The following is a 27,758-nucleotide window of genomic DNA, read 5'->3' on the forward strand; positions in this document are numbered from 1 at the left end:
GAATAAATCAACTACCCCGATTTAGAATAAGTCCGAGGAATAGAATGAGTGAAGAAGAAGAAAGAGAAAAACACGGGTAAACAAAAATTGTTACTTGCTTGAGAAAATAAAGAAAGAAGTTTCCATCCAAAGAAATAAAAAAATAGAAATAAAATAAAAAAAAAAAACTCGAAAAAAAAAATAGAATAAAAAAGGAGTCAAAAGCCAAAAGAAAGAAAAAAAAAAAAATATGGCTGGGATGGAAACAAAGTATAGAAGCAAAAGAAAATAACAAGGTTTTCTCTAAGTTACATAATCTGAAGACTCTATTATTATCTCGGACTTGTCCTTTTGAATATCCATTTCCTTCCTTCTTAAACCATCTCCTAATCCTCGTAACACCTAATAAAGACCTCAAGCTCGATTAGGAATAGGTTAGTGTGATAGTAAGTGGCGGATGTGTTTGATTTGACCCGAACTTCCTTGTTGTCATTGAGATTGTAAGGTAAAGTGTGCCCTGTGTACTTTGGAGTAGCGAAACTTGAGTGCAAAAAATCGGAGTGTTGTTTCTTGACTATTATTGTGAGAACCTACTTGGGGCCGCTATTTAGGAGTTACCGAAACAAACACGCTAAACATTTGATAGTACTACTCATTGTATATATATGTTTATTGTAGATGATTGATTATTATGCATATATTAACTTAGGGTTTTGGTGGTTATTCTTATGTAATTGCTAGAGATGTATAGATAGTTGAGCATGAATAAAGGAAACAATAGTTTTATTTTCTTAGTCGTTGTAGTATAGATGAAGTTTGTGAGTACGCTTCTTTGGAAAAACTCTCGCGAGGCTATAACTTCGTCCACTAGGGAATTCCTAGTGGTTTAAAGCGCCTTGTTGCATATGGTCAATGCAATCGCTCAGTGAAACGAGATTAGGTAGAACTCCATTTTTGGTCACTTATTCTAATTTTCTCATCTTTGCTTGAGGACAAGCAAAATCTTTGTTTTGGGGTGGTTTGATAAGAGCCCAAACTGTAGTTTTAACCCCTAATAATCATCTTGTTAGACCAATTATGTGAATAATAAGTAAGAGTTAACACGATTCACGCGTTTTTATGCATTTCGGGCTTCAAAGTCCATTATAATGCGAAATGTACCACTTTAAGCGAGATAAAGGAGCAAAAGTCGTGAGAACTTCAAAGCCGTATCTTTGGACTCGGACCACCGAATTGGGCATACCTTATGTCAAAACGACCGGCTCGGAAAGAGCTTTGCAATGGTCAAGCCTTGACCCAATCAGAGGAGCAGAAGTGGACGAAAAGTCTGTGGAAGTCAACTGCAGCTGAAGAGGCCTTTTTGAATTTGAAAGAATTGGGTTTTGGGCACGATTCTCGGCCCAAAACATGGCTCCAAGCCCATGCACGAATTTTGGATCTGAATGTATAAGAACAAAAGCTTAAGTCTTTGTTAATGGTAGCATATGGTAGATAGTTAGGTTAGAAGATAGATTAGATTAGTTAGCTCCATTAAACCTTAATTCTAGATCTAGTTTTCATTAGATTAATTAAGTTTAATTTCATTTCAATTCGGTTTTAGATTAAAAATCTACGAATCATTGTTCTTGATTGATTAGATAAATAAAGTAGTATTCTTTATCCATTTCGATTTTTGTCAATTCCGATTCTAGATCAATTTCAATTCATGTCCTTGGTTGATTTAGTCATTAAATTAGATTTCATTATTGTTTAATTAAATAAATTTCAATGCTTTATATTATGTTTAGTTTTAATATAAATGGAAATGATTGCGGAATGATTCAAGGCTAAACCTCCATTAGAGGGGTTGTGAAGCCTTGATGAAAGCTCGAGTCCGATTATCGTAAATTAGGTAATTATTTTCTATTCCACTCTAGAAATGATTAGTTCACCATGAGAATGGGTTTAATTGTTCACATGCTAGTTATAAATTGGTAGAAATGCCATATATAATTAGGGATTAGGAATAACCAATTGTTTGCTGACCCATGGCGATTCAATTCGGATTCTGACGATTCGTGCGTTAGTGGATTAAGTTGAGTTAAGGTGGAATCAATCCCCCTAACTCCTTATCATAGAATCAACGTAGCATTCCCTTAGTTGGTGATAAAGCGACTAGTTGCATCTTGTGGGTAGTTGCATCGTAGTCTAATTTCCCTTCGTAAAACTCTCATAGACTTAAAAACGACTAGTTAGATTAGAAAACATCCATGCTAGAGCACTAGGAGTGGAACGAACTTATCTACTCCACTATATCTCAATTGGTTGAGAGTAGAAATAAATCTTTGATAAAGAAGAGAGCATCAAGTAAAAAGTTTAGTTTACTTACGTTGTGGATTCGTAGTTCATTTCGTAGGTAGACTATACATTTTACGTTTATCATTGACGAAGGGAGTCCTAGAGCCTAAAAAATTTCACAGCTGACGACCGATGTGAATAGGTCTTTGGATTCTCAATTTTTTTTTTTTAGTAGGAAATTCAGCAGGAACCATCTGTAAGGAGGAAATTCAGTAGGAACTATCTATCTCAATTCTTGAATATGTAGAGAAAGGTTAAAAAAATATCTTATTATAGTTCGAAGAATAGTAGTTGATACAATATTTGAGTTTCTATAAATAAATGAATGATCACTAGTACTCTTTAAAAGTTAAGATCATGTTCGACATTGTTCTTTCTTATCTTAATGAAATAAGTTCTTCAAAGAATTTACTTATGTTAGGTTGCTTTTGTTAATTGGTGTTAATGTTTATGAATATGAAAGGGAATATATGTGGTGGTTTGGGACAGGTTTTTATTTGCTGATTAATTGTCCAACAAAAAATGACAAAGGGTGGGATAAAAGGTTGTCTAACAATCTCTTTTTGACAAAGGGTGAGATAAAAGGTTGTCTAACAATCTCTTTTTGACAAAGGGTGAGATAAAAGGTTGTCTAACAATCTCCCTTTTCAAAAGATTTTATCACGGTTATTTTTTAATAATATCTCGATTTCAATAAAAAAAATATCTCAGTTTTCTTCTATACTAATTGGTTTCAATCAACAATTTATCTCGGTTTTATTCTATATAATATCGGTTTTATTTAGAAAATGGAGATAATATATTTAGATAAGATGTCAAACTTCTGAGATAATTTAGTAGTTTATTATCTCGGTTTTATAGAACTTTATTATCTCAGTGGGTTTTACCTCAGTTGTTTTTTCCTAGAAGACCGAGGTAAAAACTCGAACATCTCACATTTTAACTGAGCTTATAAACAATTTTTTTAGTAGTGTATAGAGATAAAAAGATTATGAAAATAATTAATTAACTGAGAAATAGAAGAAGAAATCTTCACCTTGTATCGATAAGTTCATATTGATATTTTTTTTTTGCTTCTTCTTCTGCCTACTTGTTTTGACCTTTTGCTGATTTCATGGATTAAGTCGCACGAAGGAGATTGGAGATAGCCCAACAAAAAAAAAGTAAAATGTTAGATTTCGAGGTTAGAGAAAAGTGGATGAATGGTTGTGTTTAGGGAAGAGTCCGATATTTCATTATTTTATTTCTTTCTTTAGGAAAACTGCTAATTAAGCATATTTTCTTGTAATTGGAATTAGTGTTTTGAAAAGTTGGAGACTCTGTGAAGCCTTGAAAAATAAAGCCAAGAGGGTATACCTATAATATATATCTAATGATTTAAATTGTTTCTTTAGAATAAAAATAACTCGTGTATTTTGGGCTTTTTTTACTTAACCCCTCAAAGTATGTACCCCTTTTTGTGAAAACCCTCCATTTCGGAAATCATTACAGATTGCACGCCATTATGTTTTTTTATCTATTACCCAAATGTTGATATTTTACATATTGACAATTTTACCCATATTTTACACATTGACAATTTTACCCTTATAATTGTATTTTTTTCCCCCTGCTAGTATTTAAGACCAAACTTGGACTAAACTTATACCAAACTCTTGCTCTCAAAACTGTCGTCTTCTCCAACAAGATCTTTCTACTTTTATGTCTAATTCATCTTCCTCCATACCTTTATCTCTTTCTTTTAAGTTTGGCTAAATGGTCAAATGTGCGTGTAAAAAAAATAGTGGGTTTAGACAAAAAACATGGTTAAATTATGGCACGTGTTTTAATAACTCTAAGTTTATTGGATTTTTTTTGGTAACTGTATTTATTTATGTATCAAACATTACGAAATGTACATATATCAGTAAGATCGTTAAATAATAACCTAGTTATACATAAAGGTGGTTGTTGAAACCATATAGACATAACATCTAAAGATATACTAAGAAGATTATCAGAAAGATTTAGTAGATAAATTGTTGGATGAAACCACTTTTCTGGATTAGCAGCCTGGTTAGAAGCCATCTTTGCAAAAACGTCAGCCACAAAATTGCCTTTTGTATATGTCCATTAAAGTTGAAAATTAAGTGGAAAGTGGAGTACTATACTGATGTAACAATTATTTGATATCAGAAATAAGAGTAACTTTAAGTTTATTGTTATAATAGCATCTTTAGGTGAGATACTATCCTAGCATCAAATACCAAATTTTCAAGAATTTGGTGTTTTTTCATCTTCAGGAGAGACACATGTTGATGAAAACACCAAAAAAACACCAAACCAAACACCAAATTGGCCAAAATTTGGTGTTTGCTTTGGTGTTGTATCAAATCTCTATCGCGGTTTTTCCAACACCGCATGGGCTTGGGCTAGACAGTGAGCTTCTATGGCGCGGTTTTGCGAAAATCGCGCGAGAGATTTGAAAAGAGAAAAAAAAAAAAAGTTGATGTGCGACACATCGCGCTGTTTCTGGAAAACCGCGTGGGCTTGGGCTTCAGTGACGCGGTTTTGAAGAAAGCCGCGTGGGCTATTCAGCGCGATTTATCTAAAATTGCATCATTTGATGTCAACTATTTGATATCGCTCCCGAAGTTGGTTGGTGTTTTTTTGGTTTGGTATTTGTTTGGTTAAAAAATTTGATATTTTCTTGGTTTCTCTCTTAAAGATGCTCTAAGAGATACTTTATCATCATAGACGCACCTAATTACCTAAAGTCTATATTAGGGGTATTATATTCTCATAATCATATAGATTAACCTGACAAAAATCACCGCCATTATTATAAAATAAAATTTTAAGCCTATGAAGTGAAGATGAATGGCACATACAATTAGATTATAAATTGATTTCTCGGGTGCTAATGATCTCTACATCTACACTAATCCTGCCAAACGAAACATGTCTATATGCACCCAGTTGTTTTGACTCCCTCACAAATTGTTTAGATATCTATATCTTAATATTAAAGCTTCCACAAGGGGTATTTTTCGAACTCTATTAAAATTCAACGTCATCTCCTATTAAAACGAAAATTTCCCTCCTATTTGAAAAACGAGATTTATTTTTTTACAACTGGAATTCATCTCCTATTATAATGGGAATTATTTTCTTATTAAAACAAATTATAACATTTCTAATTAAAGCGGGAATCATTCTCCTATTAAAATGGAAATTCCTCCCTTATTGAAAAGAGAAAATCTAGTATATATAATTAAAACGGAAATTATTCTCCTATTAAAACAGAATCTCTCTCCCAATTGAAAAAACAGGTTTTTAAAATTTAATTAAAACTTCATTTAAAACAATTTGTTAGAAAATTAAAACGGGTTAGCGACTAAAACAGTAGTCCCAATTTTCTAAAAAAGATCTAAATATTTTCAAAATAGTCGGTGCGTATGCACGGGCTTACAAGCTAGTCTTAATATTAAAGCTCCCACAAGGGGTATTTTTCGAGCTCTATTAAAACTCCACGTCATCATCTCATATTAAAATGGGAATTCCTCTCCTATTGAAAAAATAAATTTTTGGCACTTCTAATTAAAATGGGAATCATTTTCTTATTAAAACGGAAATTCCTCCTCTATTAGAAAAGATAAATTTTAGCACTTCTGATTAAAATAAGAATATTTCTCCTATTAAAACGGAATCACACTTTTAAATTAAATCAACTATTAAAACGGGATCCCTATCCCAATTAAAAAATAGGGTTTTAAAACTTAATTAAAATAATTTGTTGAGAGATTAAAATTGATTTTTAAGACTTGATTAAAACAATTTGTTAGAAAATTAAAACTCCCACAAGGAGTATTTTTTTTAGCTCTATCAAAATTCCACATCATCAATTCCTATTAAAATGAGAATTCCTCCTCTATTAGAAAAGATAAATTCTAGCACTTCTGATTAAAACAATAATCATTATCCTATTAAAACGGAATCACACTTTTAAATTAAATCAACTATTAAAACGGGATCTCTATCCCAATTAAAAAATGGGTTTTTAAAACTTAATTAAAATAATTTGTTGAGAGATTAAAATAAATTTTTAAGGCTTGATAAAAACAATTTGTTAGGAAATTAAAGCTCCCACAAGGAGTATTATTTTTAGCTCTCTTAAAATTATACGTCATCAATTCCTATTAAAACGGAAAATTCTCTCCTATTGAAAAGAGAAATTTTAACACTTATAATTAAAACGGGAATCATAATTCTAAATTAAAATCGGATCCCTCTCCCAATTAAAAAATGGGTTTTTAAAACTTAATTAAAACAATTTGTTGAGAAATTAAAACGGGTTTTTAAAACTTGATTAAAATAATTTGTTATGAAATTAAAACCGGTTAGCAACGAAAACAGAAATTACGAATTAATTAGTTAATTATAAAATATCTATATGTATAGTTATGATTGTTGGGTAAGTTTTTAAAAACAAGAAATTGGGCCTAACACCCAATTTTGGAGAAAATAAAGTCTAGAGAACACGATTTTTGGTGAGTAACTCACAAGGACAAATTCTAGCAATTAGTAACTCACGAACCCACGATTTTAAATTTAGTAACCCTCAAGGACAAAATAAGTTGGCCCGACCATTTTACTTTTTTTAAATGCCAGTTATACCCTTTCGTGAAAATAACCCTCAAAGACAAATGACCCGTATTTAAAATAAATATTTTCCAATTTTACTCTTTCTGTCATTTTACTATGAACAATGAGTGTTCATATCTTCTGCTGGTGTATGAACAATGATTGTTCATATCCAAATAGGTGAATGTACCTTATACAATATATTGAAGTATGAACATTGATGTTGGGGACTATGAACATTGATGTTAAATACCCAAAGACTACTTTTAACATTCAATGTTCATACCCTATCAATGTTCATACCAAAAGACTATGAACATTCAATGTTCATCAAAATTTATGAGCGTTGAATGTTACATACAAACAACGAAAAGTATGAGCGTTAACATCAAAATGTTCAGAAATTATGAACATTGAATGTTCATAATGGCGACTATAAACGTGAATGTTCATATTTTAAATTATGAACATTGAATGTTCATACCCAATCAATATTCATGCGATCATTGTGAACATTGAATGTTCATACCGAAAAATTTATAAATATTGAATGTTCATACTTAATCAATGTTAAATGCCGAATATCCACTATGAACATTCAATGTTCATGCTAAATACGTGGTGGTTTTAGATGCGGGCGGCACTAATTATTTTTGTCGAGGAGTATCTTGACATTTCATCTACCCGATCCATTTTTATTTTCGCGTCGAGGGTATACTTGAACTTTCATCTATCCGGTCCTTGAGAGTTACAAAAATATAAAGGTGTCCTTGAGAGTTACTTTTTCGGCATTTTTGTCCTTGAGAGTCACTCCCTGTTTTAAAAATGCCGGGGTCTAATTTCTAGTATATATGTATGAAAGTAATAAAAATCTTATTTTCTCGTCTACACGATCATCATTATCACATCCTCATGAGTGTATATCCAAAATTAGCATTCCACTTATCTCTAATCTGTAAACCCAATTAAGAGAGCACGGGGGGCATATCTGTAACTTGACCTAAAATTAACGTCAATTAAATTTGAGGCGTCAACTAAATACAGCCCGCTGAAAATTTCCTCATCCGTGTTTTGGAAACCCTAACAACAATTTTTTTTTTCAAAATTGGAGAATTAAAACATTGAATTCGTTACACGGAACTTGCCATGCGACTTTGGTCCACTTTAATTTCCCTCTGCAGAGAGGAATTTTATAAAAATCAGACATCTACTCAAAATTTCATTAATAATAATAATGCCTGGAGGAGGACATCATGGGCCTAGTTCTAAAGGTCTTCTTTGCAACGCTGGTGCTGGTGCTGCCGCTGGTACTGTTTAAATTTTATACCTTTTTCAGTATTTGACCTGTATTTTTTTACTGTATAATTTGATTGATGGAATTGGGGGTTTTTGTGTAGGAGTTATTGCTGCCACGTTTGTTTGTCCATTGGATGTAATTAAAACTAGATTTCAGGTTCATGGTTTGCCTAAACTTGGTGATGGAGCTGTTAAAGGTTTGCTCTTTATCTGTAGTTACATAATAATTGGTACTATAAGTTCAAATAATATGAGTTAATAGAAAAATGGTATTAGGTGCCCTGTTTTGTTGGTATATTTTATTTTGTGCTATGGAACAGTTATATGGGGAATAAAAAAGAAACGTGAGCAACGTGTTCATGTAGCAGAAATGAGGTTGTTAAGATGGATGATAGGAGTAACTAGAAGAGATAAGGATGAGGGAAAGGCTAATAGGCGGATAAGAGAAAGTAGGCTTAGATGGTCTGGACATGTACACAGTAGACCTAGTAATGCACCGGTATAGAGAGGAAGTTAGTGTGCATAGATGGTAAGAGGCAATGAGAGCGACCAACAATTTAACGATGGACGGAGTTGTTAGGAATGATGTAAAAAAGTTAAACATAATAGGTGAGATGGCTCAAAATAGAAAAGATTGGAAATTGAGAATTCATGTGACCAACCCTATTCATATGGGATAAAGGGAATGATGATGGAACTCTAAACTATCTCCAAGTATACACAAGTTATTGTTGTTTGGTTTTAAAAGCAAGTATACATGAGACCTGCTGGTCAAGCGTTGGGTACAATTCACACCTTCGCCTGGGTGTTGGGATGTTAAGGTTTAAGAATTATGATAACTCCTACCAATATAATAAAACTTGAGAAAATGGAATTCGGCCGTGTGGGATTGTTGAGAACTGCTTAAAAACTTGGGGGAACCAGATATTGTTTGTGAAAAACTAATTACTGTTCTCATAAGTGCGGCATTTATATTTATAGTTATCTTGAACTCAAGGCAGTACTACCATTGAATTATAAATGGCAGTGCACTGTGATTTAGAAGAAAAGGTACTACTATGATATCTTCTGAGTATTTTGTTTAGAAGAAAAGGTGTTATAATGCGCTGAAGTTCTTAATACATCTGTCATACTGCTTACAGTGAGGGTTTTATTTTCCATGTAACCAGGAAGTCTCATTATTGGGAGTCTGCAACAAATATTTCACAAAGAGGGGATACGTGGCATGTACAGGGGATTATCTCCCACAGTTTTGGCATTACTCCCAAACTGGGCAGTGAGTCACTAATCTTCTGTTAGTTCTGTATTCTTTTTATGTTGAGCATTAATACTGAACACTTGGTTCTGGGTAAATTTCTTAGCAGGCTGTTAATTAATTATATCGGTCTGCAGTGGAATCCATCTGTGAAGTTCGATATAGTATTTGTTTATTTTTACTGTAACAAGTATGGATTGTAGATAATTTGTTGAAACAAAATTTCTGACAAATAATCTCTTTATTATTAGTTTTTTTTAAAAGATTCTTAAGCATATAGGTGATCTTATGTTAAAATCTTGACTGACAAGTCAGCTGTCGTTAATTTTGCAGGTTTATTTCACAATGTATGAGCAGCTAAAAAGTCTGCTTTCTTCAGATGGTTAGTTAAAAGCTGTGTGTGTGTGTGTGTGTGTGTGTGTGTGTGTGTGTGTGTGTGTGTGTGTGTGTGTGCTTATCTATATACTGGGTAATATTATCATAAATTCAGAATTATATGGCGTCTATATAATTTGAATATTGCTTCTTGAAATAGCTTTCTCCATATTCTTAAAATATCTCATACTTCAAAGCTTTCGACGCACTTTGATGTTTTGTAGATGGGAACCACCAGCTTTCGGTAGGGGCAAACATTATAGCTGCTGCTGGTGCTGGAGCTGCAACAACCATTGTGACAAACCCTCTTTGGGTTGTCAAGACAAGATTTCAAGTATGTTACTCATGAACTGATTTGGATTGTTTGGCATGGTCAGCCGACAAAACTAGGAAGTAATATAACACTGGGTTTAAGAAAAAGACAATGAGAAAAGGACCGAGTTAAACTATTTTTTCTGAAATTCCTCTTGTAATCTAAGAGCACTTCTTCCACAGAATCTCTTCTCATGAATTACTGGTTTTTGTTTGGATATGCCCGAGAATTATCTATTAAGTATTAACCACTATTCCCCTTCTTTGGCTTGTAAAAGGTGTTCTAGCATTTACCAGTTCTGTTACCTAATTGTTGTCACATTCCATGGTGCAGACATGCCGACACAGACCCACAAAAGTTGATTCTTGAATAAGCGTATGGTTTTGATTATTGGATGTTAAAAATCTGAAGTGTACGGTTGTATTTAATAATAATAGAAAGGATTTTTTTTTTTAAAACAAGGCACCCATGTTTTATTCAACTAAAATACGTTAGCAATCCTAGCAAATAGTTTTGACTATTGTCAGATTATTGTTCGCAATCGTAAGTGGCAACTTCTGCATCATACGTTATATCTACTCATGTTCTCTGTATTGGTTATCCGAAGATGTTTTAAGATTTTAAATGTTCTTATCTGTATAACAGTGTGCATTTAGGTGCACTTATAAAACATCTTTCAAGAGTGGAATTGATATTACAGCTAATAATGCCCATATAAATAAAGTTTAAATGCCAAGTAGTTAAAGCTAGACATATGCATCTTCACCTACGATTTTGTTAAAGATTGGAGTTATGATGAACTAGTTAAAGCTAGACATAACTCCGTAATTTATATACTTCTTCTCTTTCTGATTTACATATTCTAGCTAATCTTATTTCCAATCATAAACTTTACGATAAAACATTTTTTGAGTCGTAGTGGACGCAGAACTTGAATCTGTATTACAGTTGATTAAATTGTACCACTTCCTGCATGGATTAGCTGCAGATAGCATTTGGAGTTGGGGAGTTTTGTATTTCCTTCTGTAGGCTCATGGTTGTATTTGCAGTCCTAAATATTTTGGTTCCTCCACGCATTTTTCTTTGTGGTGTCATTTGTTAAGTGATGTCCTAAATATTTTGGTTCCTGCATGCATTTTTCTTTGCGGTGTCATTTGTTTAAGTGTGACATATCTTAGTTCTCCTAAGATTATATCTTGTGTTTGGTCTTTCTTTTGTAGACCCAAGGAATGAGGGCAGGGGTGGTTCCATATAGGAGTACACTGTCTGCTTTAAGGAGAATAGCTCAGCAGGAGGGTATTCGTGGATTATACAGGTGTACTCTCTATTCCCAAAGATCAGCTGGTAACCTACCAATGTAATTTGTAAAACTGTCTAACTTTTGTGTTGGCCTATAGTGGTCTTGTGCCTGCATTGGCGGGAGTCAGCCACGTTGCTATTCAATTTCCGACGTATGAGAAGATCAAAATCTATCTGGCGAAGCGAGGTATATATCTTTTGTTTGGTGTAGTTGTTGGTTATTGATTTTTTGTGTTTGTTTTTATTTCCCCTATTTTGGTACCCCTCCTTCTCTGTTGCGCGGGTGCTTCATATTTTGTGTCGTGTCCTGTGTCCCACGCCGACATGGACACACGATTCAGATACGGCACCGACGCTTCTAGATGAAGAGGTGGATGATAATGTATACCTTAAATAAGATATGAGCCAAAGAAACATAAAATATTAAAATCGGAATCCTGTAACCACCAAACTATACGTATCTTTTCTATAACCTTCTTGTCAAATAGTTCTTTAAAAAAACAAGTTAAAATTAAATTGAATGTGTCTACGAACCTGATTTTCAATTTTTTAGACGATGCGTGTCCGAATCTCCACCGGTGTCTAGATCGGACTCTCGTACCCGTACCCATGCTCCCTTTGTACCTTATTTTTATAGTTTTTTCATGTAATTTCTTCCTCTTTTTATTATCAAGATGTTTACTTCTTGAGTTCTGTGATGGATACAGATAATAAAACCCCTGATACACTCGGTGCACGTGATGTTGCTCTTGCCTCTTCAGTCTCCAAAATAGCTGCATCTACATTGACGTATCCACATGAGGTATGCATTCATAGGAACTCCCGTGTTGTTTCACTCTCTTTATGTTTTGATTGTCTCTTGTGTAAGACTATAGTCCATATGGCAGTTATTACTACTGTGACCTCTTGTCACTATTGCTTGGATATCACGCTTTCTGCATCCAATAAAGCACACGCCAACACATATTTTGTACCAAACCTTTTTTATAATCTTAATAAAGATTTCCTTTTTCTGTATACTTTAGTATTGTGTTAGTGTTGTTGGTATCTCTGTAGCGTTGGACCTCCTTTTCTCCAGTTATTAGTTTTAGTGTGAGAATATTTTTCTATACTGTATGAGCTGAAACAATATGGATAGTTGAATTGTATGCTTGTGCATACAGCATGCATGAGTTGCTTGACCATAAAATGGGTTTTTATTTTTATTTGATTCTAAGTTATGCTGAAGCAAAAGGTTGTCTTCTCTTTCTGCTTGTTCTTCAGTACTCCGACAACTTCTTTTTTAAGTTAGGAGTAGCATACGTTAATGTAAAGAGCTAAAAGCTGTTCTTGTAGTTGTGTTTTGATTCTCTCTATTTTTCCCTTTAATTTTATTTTTTAACTTGTTGAGAGTTAATTCATTTATACAGAGTAAGTGATGTCCTTTACCACCTCAGGCAAAGTGCAGTAAAAGCGTTTTCCTTTATTATTATTTTTCCCTTTTAATTTGTTTTAAATAACTTTTTATGTGCAACAAAATTCAAATCCTTTCAGAACATTATAAATGTCATTTTATAATTTTAGTTGTGATCATCTGAAGCGGTGCTTTGATCAGATAATTAAAAAGGAACCCCCTGAAAGGGAAATATAATTTTCGTAGATGGCTTCCAAGTTATGTAATTCTGCAGAATGTTTCCCCTTGGGTTGTTAGTCACACTCCCACATCCTTGTTGATTTAATAGTTCAATTTCATTTTTCACTGTTTATCAGCATTTTTCATCACTGTAATTCTGACATCTTACTCTTGATTTTCTTCAGGTTGTGCGTTCAAGGCTTCAAGAACAGGGTCACTACTCTGAGAAACGGTATTTGGGCGTTATTGACTGCACTAAGAAAGTTTTTCAGAAAGAGGGCCTTTCAGGATTTTACCGTGGTTGTGCCACCAATCTGCTCAGAACCACCCCTGCTGCTGTAATTACGTTTACCAGCTTTGAGATGATTCACAGGTTTCTTATTTCATCATTCCCTCCTGAACCACAGCCTCACACGCTATAGAGATAGATGGAAATCCTTTCTCGAACCACATATGCATTGTAGTGTGGGTCAATGCATCCTTGCACCACACAATCATAAGAAGGCAAGGTATTCAGACCGGCCTTTGTTTGTTCCAATTGATGATTGAAATTGAAGACTGGATTTACATATTGATTGTGATAAGATAGTCAACAGCAAGCTCAACAGAATATTTCCCCCCTTCAGATTACCAGAAGTGGGGTGTGATCTTCTGTATCATTGAGGAATAGAGTATTTTTTGCTCGTGCAAAGGGTCAACACAATGCAAAGTGATAATGACGATAATGCAAAGTTTTGATGTCAGTTGACATTTGATTATTGTACAACAATTGTTAGTATGGACTGGCAATATCATATTTTTCACGACTATGAAGATTCTTCTTGGATGATTCTTAATTTCTTATCTTGTTCAGTTTCTTTTCTGTCTTTGGTTTCGGACTTTTGACTCATGCATTAACTGTCGAACAATAATATAGTTAACAGTAGCATTGGTCAACTTTTATGCAGTTGAAATTGTTCATGAAACGATGAAAGGGAATCCCCTCTTGCTTCAAGCTGTCAATGGCTTGGGATGTAATTGGTCATTGGCTGCTCTGGTTTGCTCTTGAAGAGCTTTATATGGATTAGCAGGAAGTTTGACGGGGATGCTCATCAGCTTGCTGGCTGGGTAAACCACCAACAACCTATGCGTGATCTTCCAAAGTGTATGCAAGATGTTGAACTGGTTCCTTATTTTCTTATCTATTTTCTTTAGGTCTGATCTGTCCTTTTTTCACAAACTACGTTGGTTCCCCACTATATATCTTCATGAGAGCAACTTACACCTTTTGTTCGTATGGAATTCAAATTGGCCATTACAAAAGTTAAAGTAGTTTCTAGGTCCATTTATCAATTTGACTTCTTCACTCTGGATTCTTCCTAGTGAGAATACCATTTTAAACTAACAAACTACTGCTCTAAATGGTATAAATCAGAACGACAGAGTTGTAATTCATGTTGATGTCCCCTTCTGATATATAACTATATAAGTAGCACAATCAATTGCTCATAGTTCAATCCACAGCTTCTGCCTTTTCCGTGATTTTAACGTGCATACCATTTGGAAATATTAGACCAGGTCTTCTGGCTATCTTTCACCTGATAATTGAAAATAATTTAGAGTTGAGACCTTCTGTTTGAGTCTAGTCTGTTACAGTGTGATACTGTGATGTGTACATTTGCCATCTTTATTTGCAAAGATGTTAATACCTATACTTGGTGACCAAGCAATGGAAAAATATTGCCATCTGTAGCTTTGCCATGTCTGCTCCTACACAATATCTCAAGCCACCACCGAAAGCAATAAAGTTTTTAGAACCGCCAGTTAATTCTACACCCTGCTGCAGTTATCAACGACAACAATTTGTGACATCATAGTTGGAAATCAAAACCTGAAACGTCTTCAACAATTTAAGTGTTTCTAATGTAAGTACTATTTCACTTACATCCCATCTCCATGGATTGAAACAAAGAGGATCTTCATACTTTAAGGGGTTCAGATGAACTGCAGGAGGACAGACCATGACGGCCCACCCTTCTGGGATTGTATATCCTGAAAATTTTGCAATAATACTTCAGTACAAGCTGTATAAGAATTAGATCAAAGATAGGTAATGAAGGTTAGCTAGCTAAGCTAATGCATTTAGACATGCCATTTAGCTGAACATCTGTAATTGTTTTTCTGAAAACCCCTGGTACGATATTAGCCAGCCTTATTATTTCGTTGATAACCTGCAACAGATATAACAGACAGGTTTAGTTTGAATAGAGAAATGCGAGAACGATAAAATGTGTTTACATACATTATCATACTCACCATAAATGTGAAGGTCATTGATTTGTATTCTTTCCATGTGATTCCTGTGTCCATAGTTTCACGATTTCTTATAATAGACTCATGCTCTTTCTGTTCTTGAGTTAACAAAATCCGTTGGTTGGTTAATACGCTTTATGCAATAATTAATGGTCTAAAACAGGCTTTACAAACCGTTAACTCGTCCAGGACAGAAGGATGTTCAACGAGAAACTTCATGCCTAGAGTGAGAGAAGAGGAAGTTGTCTCAAAGCTAGCAAAGAGAAGCACAAACAACAAATCTAGAGCAAACCCTTCACTCAAGATGGAATCCTCTTTCTTCAACTCTTCAATGATAAGATCAAGGAAGTCGCCACAGTGCATCTCAGGTGATGAACTCCTCTCATCTAATGTAGACTTTAGGAACTTCATTGCCTTCTTCCGTCCCTAGTGAGTCAGATGAGTTTGAGACGGATAGTAAGTAGATTGTAGAAAGCTGTATATAGTTTTTCTTGTATAGAGCGCGACCTGCACTCAAGATAAAGCCTGAAGGAGCGCGACCTGCGCCTCAGGCATTACCGATGTCCAGTAGCTAGATGCTCGTCTCCAGTGCAAGCAGAGCGCGACCCGCACCCCGTGTTTCTCAAGCCACCGACTGTTTTGTTTCTTTGTTTTGTAACCTCTATATAAACACTTGTAACCACTTTAGAATTCAATCAAGTAAATATACAACTGAATTGAATTGAATCCTCTAGTTCTACATTGTATCAGAGCTAAACCATTGAAATCCGCTGCGTATTACAACCTTGAATCCTTGAATCTCAAACCCAATTTTTTTCCAAAACCTAAATCTCAAACCCAATTTTTTTTTTCTACAATGGCTGAATCTGACACCAATTCCTCAAACGTCATTCATCACCACTACACCCCACAAGACAACTCTGCGTTCCCAAAAACTCTTTCATTAGATGAGTCCAACTATACCATATGGGCTCCTCTCATGCGGATGCGTATTGGAGCACGGGGAAATATTGGTTTTTTGACTGGCACAAAGGTTGAACCGGATATGAATTCACCCAACTATGAAGTTTGGGAACAGATAATGAAAAGGTGAAAAATTGGCTTATTGATTCTATGGAGATTTCTCTTATGAATCGATATATTAAATCTTCCTACCGCAAAGAGACATTTGGGAGGTCGTGGAGAAGACCTTCTATGATGACTCGATGAAACTTGAATTTTTGAATTGAATACTTAAATGCTTTGAAGCCGAAGCGAATGGAAGACTTATTCCTTCCTATTACAACGAATTGGTGGCCATGTTCCAGGAAATTGATCAAAAGGTGACATTCCAGAATAGCAATGTTGCTGCTGTAGTTCATGAGACGTCAACAATGTCTAGATTTCAAGTTCATATGTTTTTGCGTGGACTGGATTCGGAGTATAATCAGGTGCGTGGAGAGATTTTTCGCAAGGAGCCTAAATTTTTCTTGGAGCAAAGCTATGCTTACATTCGCAAGGTGCAATCGGAGAACAGGCTATGGGGTGTTCTGTATCCACTGAATCCTCTGTCTTGGCTGTTCATAGCAAGACCAGTACTCCACCCGGTTTCGTTGGTCCTTCACGCCACCCTAAAGGTAAATCCAATCCTTATGCAGATAAAAAGTGCAGTGTTTGTGGAGAATTGGGTCATAGCAAGGAGAGATGTTATGAAGTGATTGACTACCTTGATTGGTGGGACTTCAAAAGAGGCCACGAAAAAGAATATAAGCAAGGCTATCATTGCTAATGCTGTCCATGGACATCCAGACCATGTTTCAGCAAATATAACTCAATCAGGTATGAATGGTAATGTTATTTGAATAGTACATGGATAATTGATTCAGTGCATCTAACCATATGACAAATGACCCTACCTTTGTGGAAAGTCTTAGAGTTTCACCTCAAACCGCTATTTTTACTGCAAATGGTACTCCAACTCCGGTTAGTGGAGAAGGTTCTATTATGTTATCTAAAACCCTCACTCTTGAATCTGTCTTAGTTGTTCCATCCCTTGCTTAAATCATTCTAGCACTTGCATGTACTGTGACGTTTTATCCATCCTTCTGTGTTTTTCAGGACATTCTGATTCGACAAGTCCTTGGTTATGGTGTTAGAAGGGGGAAACTGTACTATCTGGATTTGACAGAAACTGGAGAGAAACAGAAGTATTCTCTGGGGCAAGCTAATCAGGTCAATAGAGTCGAGAATGCAAAAAAAGTTGTGTGGTTATGGCATCGTCGGTTAGGTCATCTTTCGTTTAGTTATCTTAAGAGGTTGCAACCTCAGTTATTTTCAATTATTAATGATTTTGAGTTTCATTGTGACATTTGTGAACTGGCCAAGAGCTACCGTATTTCTTATTCACCAAGTATTAATAGATGTCATGTTCCTTTTATAAAAATTCACTCTGATGTTTGGGGTCCTGCCAAAGTTTCTTCATTTTCTGGAGTTCGTTATTATGTGACCTGTAACGCCCGTATTTAAAATACATATTTTTCTATTTATTAATTAATTAAATTATTTATTTAAAAATCGGCTGGATTGGATTTGAGATACGCAGGCTTGATTCTGGGCCCGAGTCTGTATTGGGCTTGGATTTCAAACCCAAGTATATAATCATATTGTTCTAGAGAATAGGGTTTTTAGAGAATAAAATAATAAAAATGGAGGCGGCTTGTTTGCTCGAGCGTTGGAGCGCGATGACTCAGACTAGAAGGAATTCGTAGGAGCTGTTAATACAGGTGAGTAGCTATTTTTGCTATTTCACCAAATTTATAGTTTTCGTGTATTGGTGTATACTGTCTAAGTTCTGCCTATTGATACTACTTATTATCTTGTTTTATTCTACGTCGTGCCTGTCGTATTATTAAACTTCGTTAAATATCGGAAATTGGGATTTAACTGTCGAAGCTTTATGGGTCGTTAATGGCGGCGAAAGCCCAATAAAGAAAGGAATCGTACTGTATATCGTTATGTATATGATTTGAACCTGTGGTATGTTTATATTGTTGTTGTTTTGGGCTGTTGGTTGATGTCGGGGGAGTAAAGAATTGATGTTGGCTGTTGGTTGATCGAGTGGGTGCTGTGAAGGTGGAAGGAGACGTTAATGGCGTCGACAGTTGTGAGCCTGGAGGTTTTGTTTGGGTGTTGATTACACTCCAAAGGTTTGGTTGTGAGGGGGATCGAAACCCAACCGTTTGGTGGTGGTTGGGGGTTGGCGGAAGTGCTGTTGGAAGCTCCCAAAACGCGTTAATGGCGGCTCGCCCAAACATCCTCTGTAAAATAATTCAAACTGTTTTTGGTTGATTTTGTTGGTTGTTTGATAATGGGTTGAAGTGGGATAGTGTAGGGTGTGTGAGGGCTGTCGGAGGTTGTAGAAGCCATTAATGGCGGCGCGAAATCTAGATCTAGTTTTGAGGAAGTATATGAATTGAATGATTTGGGGTTTTTGGTTTTGTTAAATTTGTAGGGGTTGTTAGGGGGATTACAATCGGTTGGTTGAAATGGGTGGGCGATCGGAATTGGTGGCGAGCTGGTGGTGGTGGTAACTGGTGGAGAAGATGACCGGCTAGGCTTGGGCTTTGGGCCAAAGCCTTTTGGTTTTTGTTACTTGGGCCGAAATGGTTAAGTTTTGGTTGGGCCAAAACTCTATTAGTTGTGTTGGGGCCGGACCTTAGTTTGGTTTTGTTTGGGGTCCAATAATCTATTTTAGTTTTGGGCCGGTTTTGATATTAGTTGTTGGGCCGGACCAGTTTAATTAAGTTTTGGACCAGTTTTAGTTTTAAGTTCTATGGGCCAGTTTCATTTGTTTTGATTGGGCCCGATTTTGTTTTAATTTAGGGCCAGTTCAGTTTAAAGTTTTTGGGCCGATTTCTAATATTGCTTGGGGCCAGTCCATAGGACTTAATAGAGATCCAAATGAGTCTTCCAATATTTAGACTTTTGGGTTCTAAGGTTTGGGTTTTGGGCTCTATTTAGTTGGTCCCGAACCATTACCTTAGTCATGAGCCCATGAATCATGTACTTTTGCCCTTAGCCATGAACCATGGCTATGACCCTGAACCTGTTGAACATGGAAACGACAGTTTGACTTTGACAATGATGTGTTGATTTTGACTTTGACTTTGACCATTGACCGTTGACTGTGGAATGTTGACTTTTTCCAGATTTTTCACATATTTAAGAATATGGACAAATGTAGTAATAAAATATTGTCGAAGCTTGTATAAATTTGGTTGTCATTATCTAGGAAAGATTTGACGTTGATATTAGGTATATTTTGACACGTGATGAGATAGAAACTTTAGGAGATACAATATTCCTAAAACGCTATAAAAATGTTATGCGATACGTTTGAAGCAATTGTGACATTATATAATATATAGGGATATATATATTAAATGCAATAGTTTTTGAGAAATAAATGGATATAAACGCTCCATTATTATATATGTGAGATGCTATTATGAGGTAGTATAGTATGTGTGGATATTTTCCCACGGGATTGTGGCTTAGTGCAATAATATATTGGCACGTGAAAGAATGAAAGCTGTTATGAGATGTATTGAAATAATTCTACATATATTTGGCTTAGTGCAATAATGTATTTGACATGCACGTGATATAATGATAATGTGGATTGTATTATAACGAGAAACGTTGAGCTTCAATACAATTAAGTATACTGGCATGAGATAGGATAAGAATTATTCTGAGATATAAAGGTATGACACCTGAATAAATTACGTAACGAAAATCCTAGAACCTAGCTACCACAACTTATGTGCTATGATTGGCCCTTCTGGCGTTTCAGTGAATTGGCCCCTTCGGCGTAAAGTAATTTGGCCCTTTTGAATGGCCCTTTGGCGTAAGTAATGTGATTGGCCCTTCCGGCGTTTCAAGAATCTGAATGGCCCTTCCGCATAGTGAATAATGGCTTGATTATTCCGTCAAGCAAAACTAGAACAAAACGTAGCGATATTTTATGTCAGATAATATAATACTTACATAATGGCTTTTCGCGGTGAGGGTTACCTAGTGCGCGGCATCCCGCCAGTGGTAGTTACACCACGAAAGTGGTTCATTATGTAAGGGGAGGCATGTGGATGTACATGTTCGGCGTTGGGAAGCGATTGTGGTAGCCAGGGAAACTAGGTAAGACATAGATACGACGTAATTTTAGGGACACGCAAAGAAAGCCTTAATTAATATAATTATGGTAATATGTTAGTTAATGATATATCTTTAGATAGATGATTGTATATGGTTTTGCATAAAGGTGAGTCAAACTAATTATTTGTGCAGAGACGACCCACTCTGTAATTGAGCATGAAATGCGGTAAGTATAGAATATGCTTGGCTGGTTATTAGTTTAGTTAGAACCTAAGACGCCTCGTGGAGGAACTAAATGCCTTTTTATTATGCGTATGGTTTGTTGTGTGGTTAGTGGGAAGTTAAGGCCTAAATTGGAGGAACTACCGCCTTTACTTATTGTAGTTAAGAATGTCAGATTAGTTGTTGGAAGTTAATGCTACTCGGTGGAGGAACTAACCGCCTTTATGGATTGTGTATGTATATGTATAAGTATATGTTGTATTTTAGAGCTACTCACACCAAGTATTTTTATAATGTCACCCGATTTGCATATTTGCTTATCGGGTGTGTTCATTAAATGAACATAGTTGATAAGTCTTGACAGTTTAGTGTTGAAGAAGGTTGGTTCTTTGCTTGTGGTTCATGTTAGCATTGCATTTCGTGATATGTTTTGTTTCCCTCGAGGTGATATAGATTTTTCAGTTGAGATAATGTTATTTGTATTTTCATTTGTAAATTTAAATAAAGAGTTATTGAAAGGAGATTTGTAACTTAATCAGATTTGTGAATTTTTGTAATGAAGAGGACTTTTGTTTAAGTTAAAAATTTTATTGGTTTTTAATTATCCGCATATTTAAACTGTTTATGGGTTTTTGGGAGTTGAGAGTGCGTCACACCTCGAAGATTGAAGAGTCGGGAACAAATATTGTTTTTCCGAATTCTGTCGAAATTCGGGGTGTGACATGACCTTTATTGATGATTGCACTCGCATGATCTAGGTGTCATTATTGAAACACAAAAGTGATGTATATGGGATGTTTATTGGTTTTTACAAAATGGTGGCGACACATTATCAACAATCTATCAGGGCTTTTCAGTCTGATAATGGTGGCGAATTTGTGAATGGCCTCATGTCTGAATTTTGTCGGTCAATTGGAATTCATCATCAAACCTCCAATTCTGGTACCCCCCAACAAAATGGTTTAGCAAAACGGAAGAATAGGCAGTTGTTAGAAGTTGTTCGTGCCTCCTTGTTTGGCATGAATGTACCTCGATCCTATTAGGGTGAAGCAGTGAAATTAACAGCCTATGTTATAAACCGTACTCCCTCACGGGTAATTGAGTTCCAGAATCCTTATCAGAAACTCCATACACTTTTGTCCATCCCATCCATGCTTAACTTGGAGCCTCGGGTGTTTGGATGTACAGCTTATGTCCATATCCCACAACCAGAACGAAGTAAACTTGATCCTCGTGCGAAGAAGTGTATTTTTGTGGGTTATGCAAAGTTTCAGAAAGGGTATAGGTGTTATGATCCCATTACTGACAAGATGTATATATCTCTTGATGTCTCATTCCATGAATCCGACCCGTATTACTCAAGGGGAGTTTCCCAGTCTTCCCATCAGGGGGAGAGTGAAGGTGAAGGGAATCTTGATGTCTTTGGGGAATTGGAACGATTTGAAGTTCCTGAAGCAGAAATTGATCCTATAGAAGTAGAGACAGAAACACATGATCCGGATGTATTTGAAACTGTAGCACATGAGCCGGATGTATCTGAAACGGTAGAACATGATATTTCCCCTTCTACATCAATAACTGAAGATCTCGATCAGCATGATCCACCTCAGGTACCTCCTATAACTGTTAATGAATCTGTTGGGTTAGAAAGTCTTGAACCTAGACAATCACAAAGAGTTAGTAAGGGAGTTCCTAAGAAACAATATGAACCAGAAATCAAAGCCAATGCCAAATATCCTATAACTAACTCTATATCTAACCATAGCCTTTCTGAGTCACATGCACTTGTCATAAATCAATTATCTACTGTATCTATTCCTAGTAATGTGCAGGATGCTTTAATTTGAAAGATCCAAAATGGAAGAAAGCAATGAATGAAGAATTGGAAGCCCTTCAAAAGAATGTAATATGGGAGGTAGTTGATATGCCTGTTGGAATAAAGATTGTTGGATGTCGTTGGGTGTTTACTGTGAAGCTTAATGCAGATGAAACTATTAATATATATAAGGCGAGATTGGTTGCCAAGGGATACACACAGCGTTATGGAATTGATTATGAGGAGACTTTCGCACCTGTGGAAAAAATCAATACGGTCCGAATTTTAATTTTGCTTGCAGCAAATAAAGATTGGCCCTTGCACCAGCTTGATGTGAAGAATGCATTCATAAATGGGAATTTGGAGGAAGAAGTATACATGGATATGCCTCCCGGTGTGAAGAACCATCCCAAAGATGTTGGGAAGGTGTGTAAACTGAAGAAGGCTTTGTATGGCCTGAAACAGTCTCCAAGAGCTTGGTTTGGAATACATACACAGTCAATGAGAGTTTTTGGGTACAAACAGAGCAATTCTGACCATACCTTGTTTATCAAACACAAGAATGGTAAGATTACAGCTCTAATTGTGTATGTTGATGACATGATCGTTACAGGGGATGATCCGAAGGAAATAAATGAATTGCAGAAGTATTTGTTGGAAGAATTTGAAATGAATGATTTAGGACAACTGAAGTATTTTCTGGGTATTGAAGTTACAAGGTCTAAAAAAGGGATTTCACTCTCACAGAGGAAGTATGTTCTAGATTTGCTTGCTGAAACAGGAATGTTGGATTGCAAACCAATGGAGACACCCATTGAGATGAATCATGGACTCGCAATTCATCCTGATCAAGTTCCTACTGATAAAAGAAGGGATCAGCATCTTGTAGGAAGGTTAATTTATCTCTCTCATACTAGACCTGATATTGCTTATACTGTGAGTGTGGTTAGTCAATTTATGCATTGTCCTAGTGAAGAACATATGGATGCAGTCTCTCGTATCTTGAAGTATTTGAAGGCACCTGGAAATGGTTTACTGTTTGGAAAGTATGATGTATTGGATATTGTTGAATACACAGATGCAAATTGGGCTGGTGATAAAACTGATAGACGTTCTACATCAGGATATTTCACTTTTGTCGGTGGAAATCTTGTAACTTGGCGTAGTAAGAAGCAGAAAGTTTTTGCCAGATCGAGTGCAGAAGCTGAATTTCGAGGTATGGCACAGGGAGTATGTGAATTGTTATGGATCCGTTCTGTTTTGATGGAATTGGGCTTTAAGTTTCAAAAGCCTATGGATTTACATTGTGATAATCAAGCAGCCATTCAAATTGCACATAACCCACTTCAGCATGATCGAACAAAGCATGTGGAGGTTGATCGTCATTTTATTAAAGAAAATCTTGACAGGAAGGTTATTCGTTTTCCATTCGTAACCTCAGAGGAGCAATTAGCTGATGTTTTTACCAAAGGTGTATCTCACAAGGTGTTTGAAACTCGGTTGACAAGTTGGGCATGATGACATCTATGCACCAACTTGAGGGGTCAAGATAAGCTTTTCTTGTAAGGAGCGACTGCGCCTCGAAAGCATTACTTCAAGATGTCCAAGAGTTAGACGCTCGTCTCTAGTGCAAACAGAGCACGACCCGCTCCCCGTGTTTCTCAAGCCACCGACTGTTTTGTTTATTTGTTTTGTAACCTCTATATAAACACTTGTAACCACTTTAGAATTCAATCAAGTAAATATACAACTGAATTGAATTGAATCCTCTAGTTCTACAGAGTTGAATTTCATAATTTTCGTGTTCAACGTACTTTAATTTAATGATCGAGCAAGGAATTTTCATGAGTTATGGTAAGTGCTTCAGACTTCATGAGAAGAATGTCATTGACACTGTACCTGTAAACATTTATAGTAAGCAGTCCCAGGAATGTTGAGAGGAAATGAGATTAAACCCTTAATGAAATCTACAAAATTCTCTCTTAGTTTAGCAGATGACTTTGCTTCGTCATAGCTGAGCATCTTCTTAGCAATCAAATCAAATATCATCTGTAAAAGTTAGAGAATTGTTTCAGAAAGGGAATTCAGTGGAACATAGAACCAATGACAAGAGAAACTGATCCTTAAAACAAAGTTTACAGTTGAAATTCCATCTTTTAGTTCCACGCTGTTCATGCTAGACCACAACTGCAAATATCTGCGAGATGTCTCTTCCACTTCAGGGAGAAGGTTTTTCTTTAGATTTTCAGGACCAAATAGATTCAAAATCAAGCTTCTGAAGTACTTATGAACAAAACTATGTGCAGATGGCACAGTCTGGCTACCAAAAAGCTCTGTAAAACTGTCCATGTACCAACTCTTGAATAATCGGCCTTCTTGTTGGAAAATAAATTGGTTGATCTCTGGGTCTGTCGAGACAACAACACATTGACCAACCAGGCTAGTGCGGAAGAGTGTACCATATCTGAAGAATGATATGATGCAGCTCATCAGTTAATAACTATTGTCTTTTTTACAAAATTTCAAAACTAAAATCGATAATGTGTTGTTGTCCCTACCGTTTCATCCTCTCTCTGATGAAAGGCGGAATGTCAAAAGATGAGTTTGAGGAGAAGAACTGAAGAGTTTCCCCAATCATTGGAAAACCCATTGAACCTGGTGGGAGGGTTCCGCTGCATTTGGGATTCCTCCACTTGTGAAGCCAATTTGTAGTGTATATATTAGAAGACAGCTACAATGAGCAAAACGACTGACTACATGTTTCACTTGTATATTACCTACGGATATATTGTTTTTATCAGTCTTCTAGTTATGGAAGAAAATATGCTTATGTTTGCAGGAATTCCTAGAGAAGAAGTTTGTTGAACGATGATCAGCCTTGGCTGCCTTGCGTATTCTAGTGTGGCACTTAAATACAGTAGATAGGGAAACAAAGACGGGACTAATTAACTAAATATACATAGAATTTTGGAACTTGTGTATGAGGTTGCCTTTCGATCCCTTATATACTAGAATAATTGATGTCCTAATCTCCCCATATAGTTCTATGTTTCAAAGTTTATGCCTTGTCTGTTGCAGTTGTTCTTTCTCACAAAATAATGATGCGGTGTGCCTATTTACTCGAAGCTGGAGCAATGATACTCTCTAGGTGAAGGCTTGACAAAACAGTACTAGAATCCGAGTAGAATGTGATGAATCCCAGGATAATTTTTCAATACTTGGAGGAGTCTCCAAAGCTCACATCAGTAAAAAAACACATTACAAGTAAAATCTTAGTGTCTACTGTCTACATCTTGATTTATACTAATAAACTCCAAATTTATTGGTATTCTGCTTGGCTCACTTCATCATGGTAGTTATGAGAATGGTTCTTTATAAAAAAATCAGCGTTCTTCTAATCCATCTTTCTTCCAGCATAAGCTTCTTAAAGATCTTAGCTCCATCCCCCAGTATTCATCAACTCCATCACACTCTCAGGATGCTTATCACTCCTATGCTTATTTTGCACAGCGTCATAATAAGAAAGGATCTTTTGCAGCTTCACAACCGTGTGTCCAGGCGATATTAAAACAACCAATTAGGACAATAATGATATATGGAATATGTGTCCTTCATGACAATTACTGAGGCCGAAGGCTAGTTTTAGTCTGCTTTCATGACCATATTTTCTGCATTCCTAGGAAGGAGATAGGTTAAATCATACATTATGCATTATCGATTTCCTAGTTTCTATACGGACAAACTCTGATCCATTAGTGAATTTGTAACGAGGACATTCGAGGCTTGTTCAGTTCTTGATCCTGTTGTCTGCAAAAGTCACTGACAGTGTTCCTCAGCTACCATACATATTCTTAGCAAGCCCCTTTCAGTATGGAGAATGTTGATAGGGTGAATTGCTTCATGTCCTTTCATAGGCCCCCTAACTCGAATATAACGAGCCAATACTTCCCAAAAGTCAAAGCTGTGAAGGAATAGAAAGCTATTATTACACCATGCTTCCAAAGAGCGACTTCCTCGCCCAGTCCTGCAGTCCTGCTATGATGCCAGTCCTCCTGACTCGCATATCAGTATTCAGTGATAGTAATATGCCCATGCATCATACCAATATATGTTAATCTAGCCTCAAGATTTCCCCTGTCAAGGTTCAGACCTATCCTAGGCAGTGATACCAAAAGCGTGATGTCATCTAGCCGAAAGCTAATTATTAATCAACAATCCTAAATAGCAAGGTGTCACCTAAAAATGATCAGGGGTCAACTCTTTATTAGAGTTTTTGACAGACTGACAAATTTTAGAATTGGCTAATCTTCTGCGTATAGATACCATCTCCAAGCAAAGTCAGATTATTCAGCAATTTATCCAAACCAAATTGAACCTCCTCTAATCAACGTTGAAGTGAATGGACACCGATGCTTCAATTTGTGAACAACTTTTCGTAGGGGTACAATTTCATATTTCACTTATTTTGTTATGAAAATCATTCCCACAAAGACATCAGTGGAATCCAAAATGTGCTAAAGAGAACGAGTTTGTTCATGTGTCAAATCTCCACGAACCCTAGGAAGTAGGAATCCTCGCTGTTCAGTTATTCAAAATCCTCTTCCGCAGTTCCTTAGATACTTTTTATGGATTATAGACATACCAGTATGTATGTTTTTTATGGATTATAGACAAACCAGTATGTATGTTTTTTTTTTTTTTTTTCTTCAAAGCCACATTGACATATCTAGAGCTGTGAAAAGGAAAAGTATGGAACCTTTTAATTTATTACACGTCAGAGTTCAGATCATCATATTGTATTACAAAGAATAACAACAACTAGTTTTCATGCCAAACTGCTTTTTGCTGTATATATATATAATATGGTTTTCCCTTAATACTTTGTTTATATTTTATAATACTCGTAATCTGTAATCTATAAGACGACGCAAAACATTTTCGTAAGTTGGCCAGTTTTGGATCATACAACTTATATATTAGTAACACAAACTGTTCTAGATAATAATGTACCCGTGCAGTTCATAATCATCTTCAATTCAAAATTGTGTATATCCCTCCACCTCCCCTTTCTCTCTGTCATGATATTCACACATGGTGCATAAAGTCAGTACCATGTTTCTCAATAGACAACTCACAACTCCTTTATTTCTCTAAATAGGATCTTAAGCGACTTGAGTTGTCCAACTCCAATTCAATGATGAATAAC

The 27,758-nt window shown here is 35.8% G+C and overlaps 1 protein-coding gene and 1 pseudogene across 2 annotated transcripts; one reads left to right on the forward strand and one right to left on the reverse strand.

Annotated features, from left to right (window-relative positions):
* Positions 1-7,916: 7,916 nt before the first annotated feature.
* Positions 7,917-13,925, forward strand: LOC147498687 (nicotinamide adenine dinucleotide transporter 1, chloroplastic-like). Its single transcript, XM_086560616.1, has 9 exons — positions 7,917-8,246; positions 8,337-8,432; positions 9,405-9,511; positions 9,824-9,872; positions 10,090-10,199; positions 11,399-11,493; positions 11,576-11,664; positions 12,185-12,279; positions 13,275-13,925. Exons 1-9 carry the CDS (start codon positions 8,174-8,176, stop codon positions 13,509-13,511), a joined length of 951 nt encoding a protein of 316 aa, XP_086416742.1. The 5' UTR covers positions 7,917-8,173; the 3' UTR covers positions 13,512-13,925.
* Positions 13,436-26,615, reverse strand: LOC147498688 (cytochrome P450 87A3-like; annotated as a pseudogene). Its single transcript, XR_015196955.1, has 10 exons — positions 26,544-26,615; positions 25,111-25,283; positions 24,692-25,016; positions 24,452-24,601; positions 15,556-15,807; positions 15,385-15,474; positions 15,221-15,299; positions 15,014-15,120; positions 14,778-14,905; positions 13,436-14,666 (listed from the first exon to the last, which is right to left on the reverse strand). The product of XR_015196955.1 is annotated as a cytochrome P450 87A3-like (transcript).
* Positions 26,616-27,758: the final 1,143 nt, after the last annotated feature.

This window comes from Coptis chinensis, chromosome 5 (assembly GCF_015680905.1).
Source record: "Coptis chinensis isolate HL-2020 chromosome 5, ASM1568090v1, whole genome shotgun sequence".
In the NCBI taxonomy this organism is placed as follows: domain Eukaryota; kingdom Viridiplantae; phylum Streptophyta; class Magnoliopsida; order Ranunculales; family Ranunculaceae; genus Coptis; species Coptis chinensis.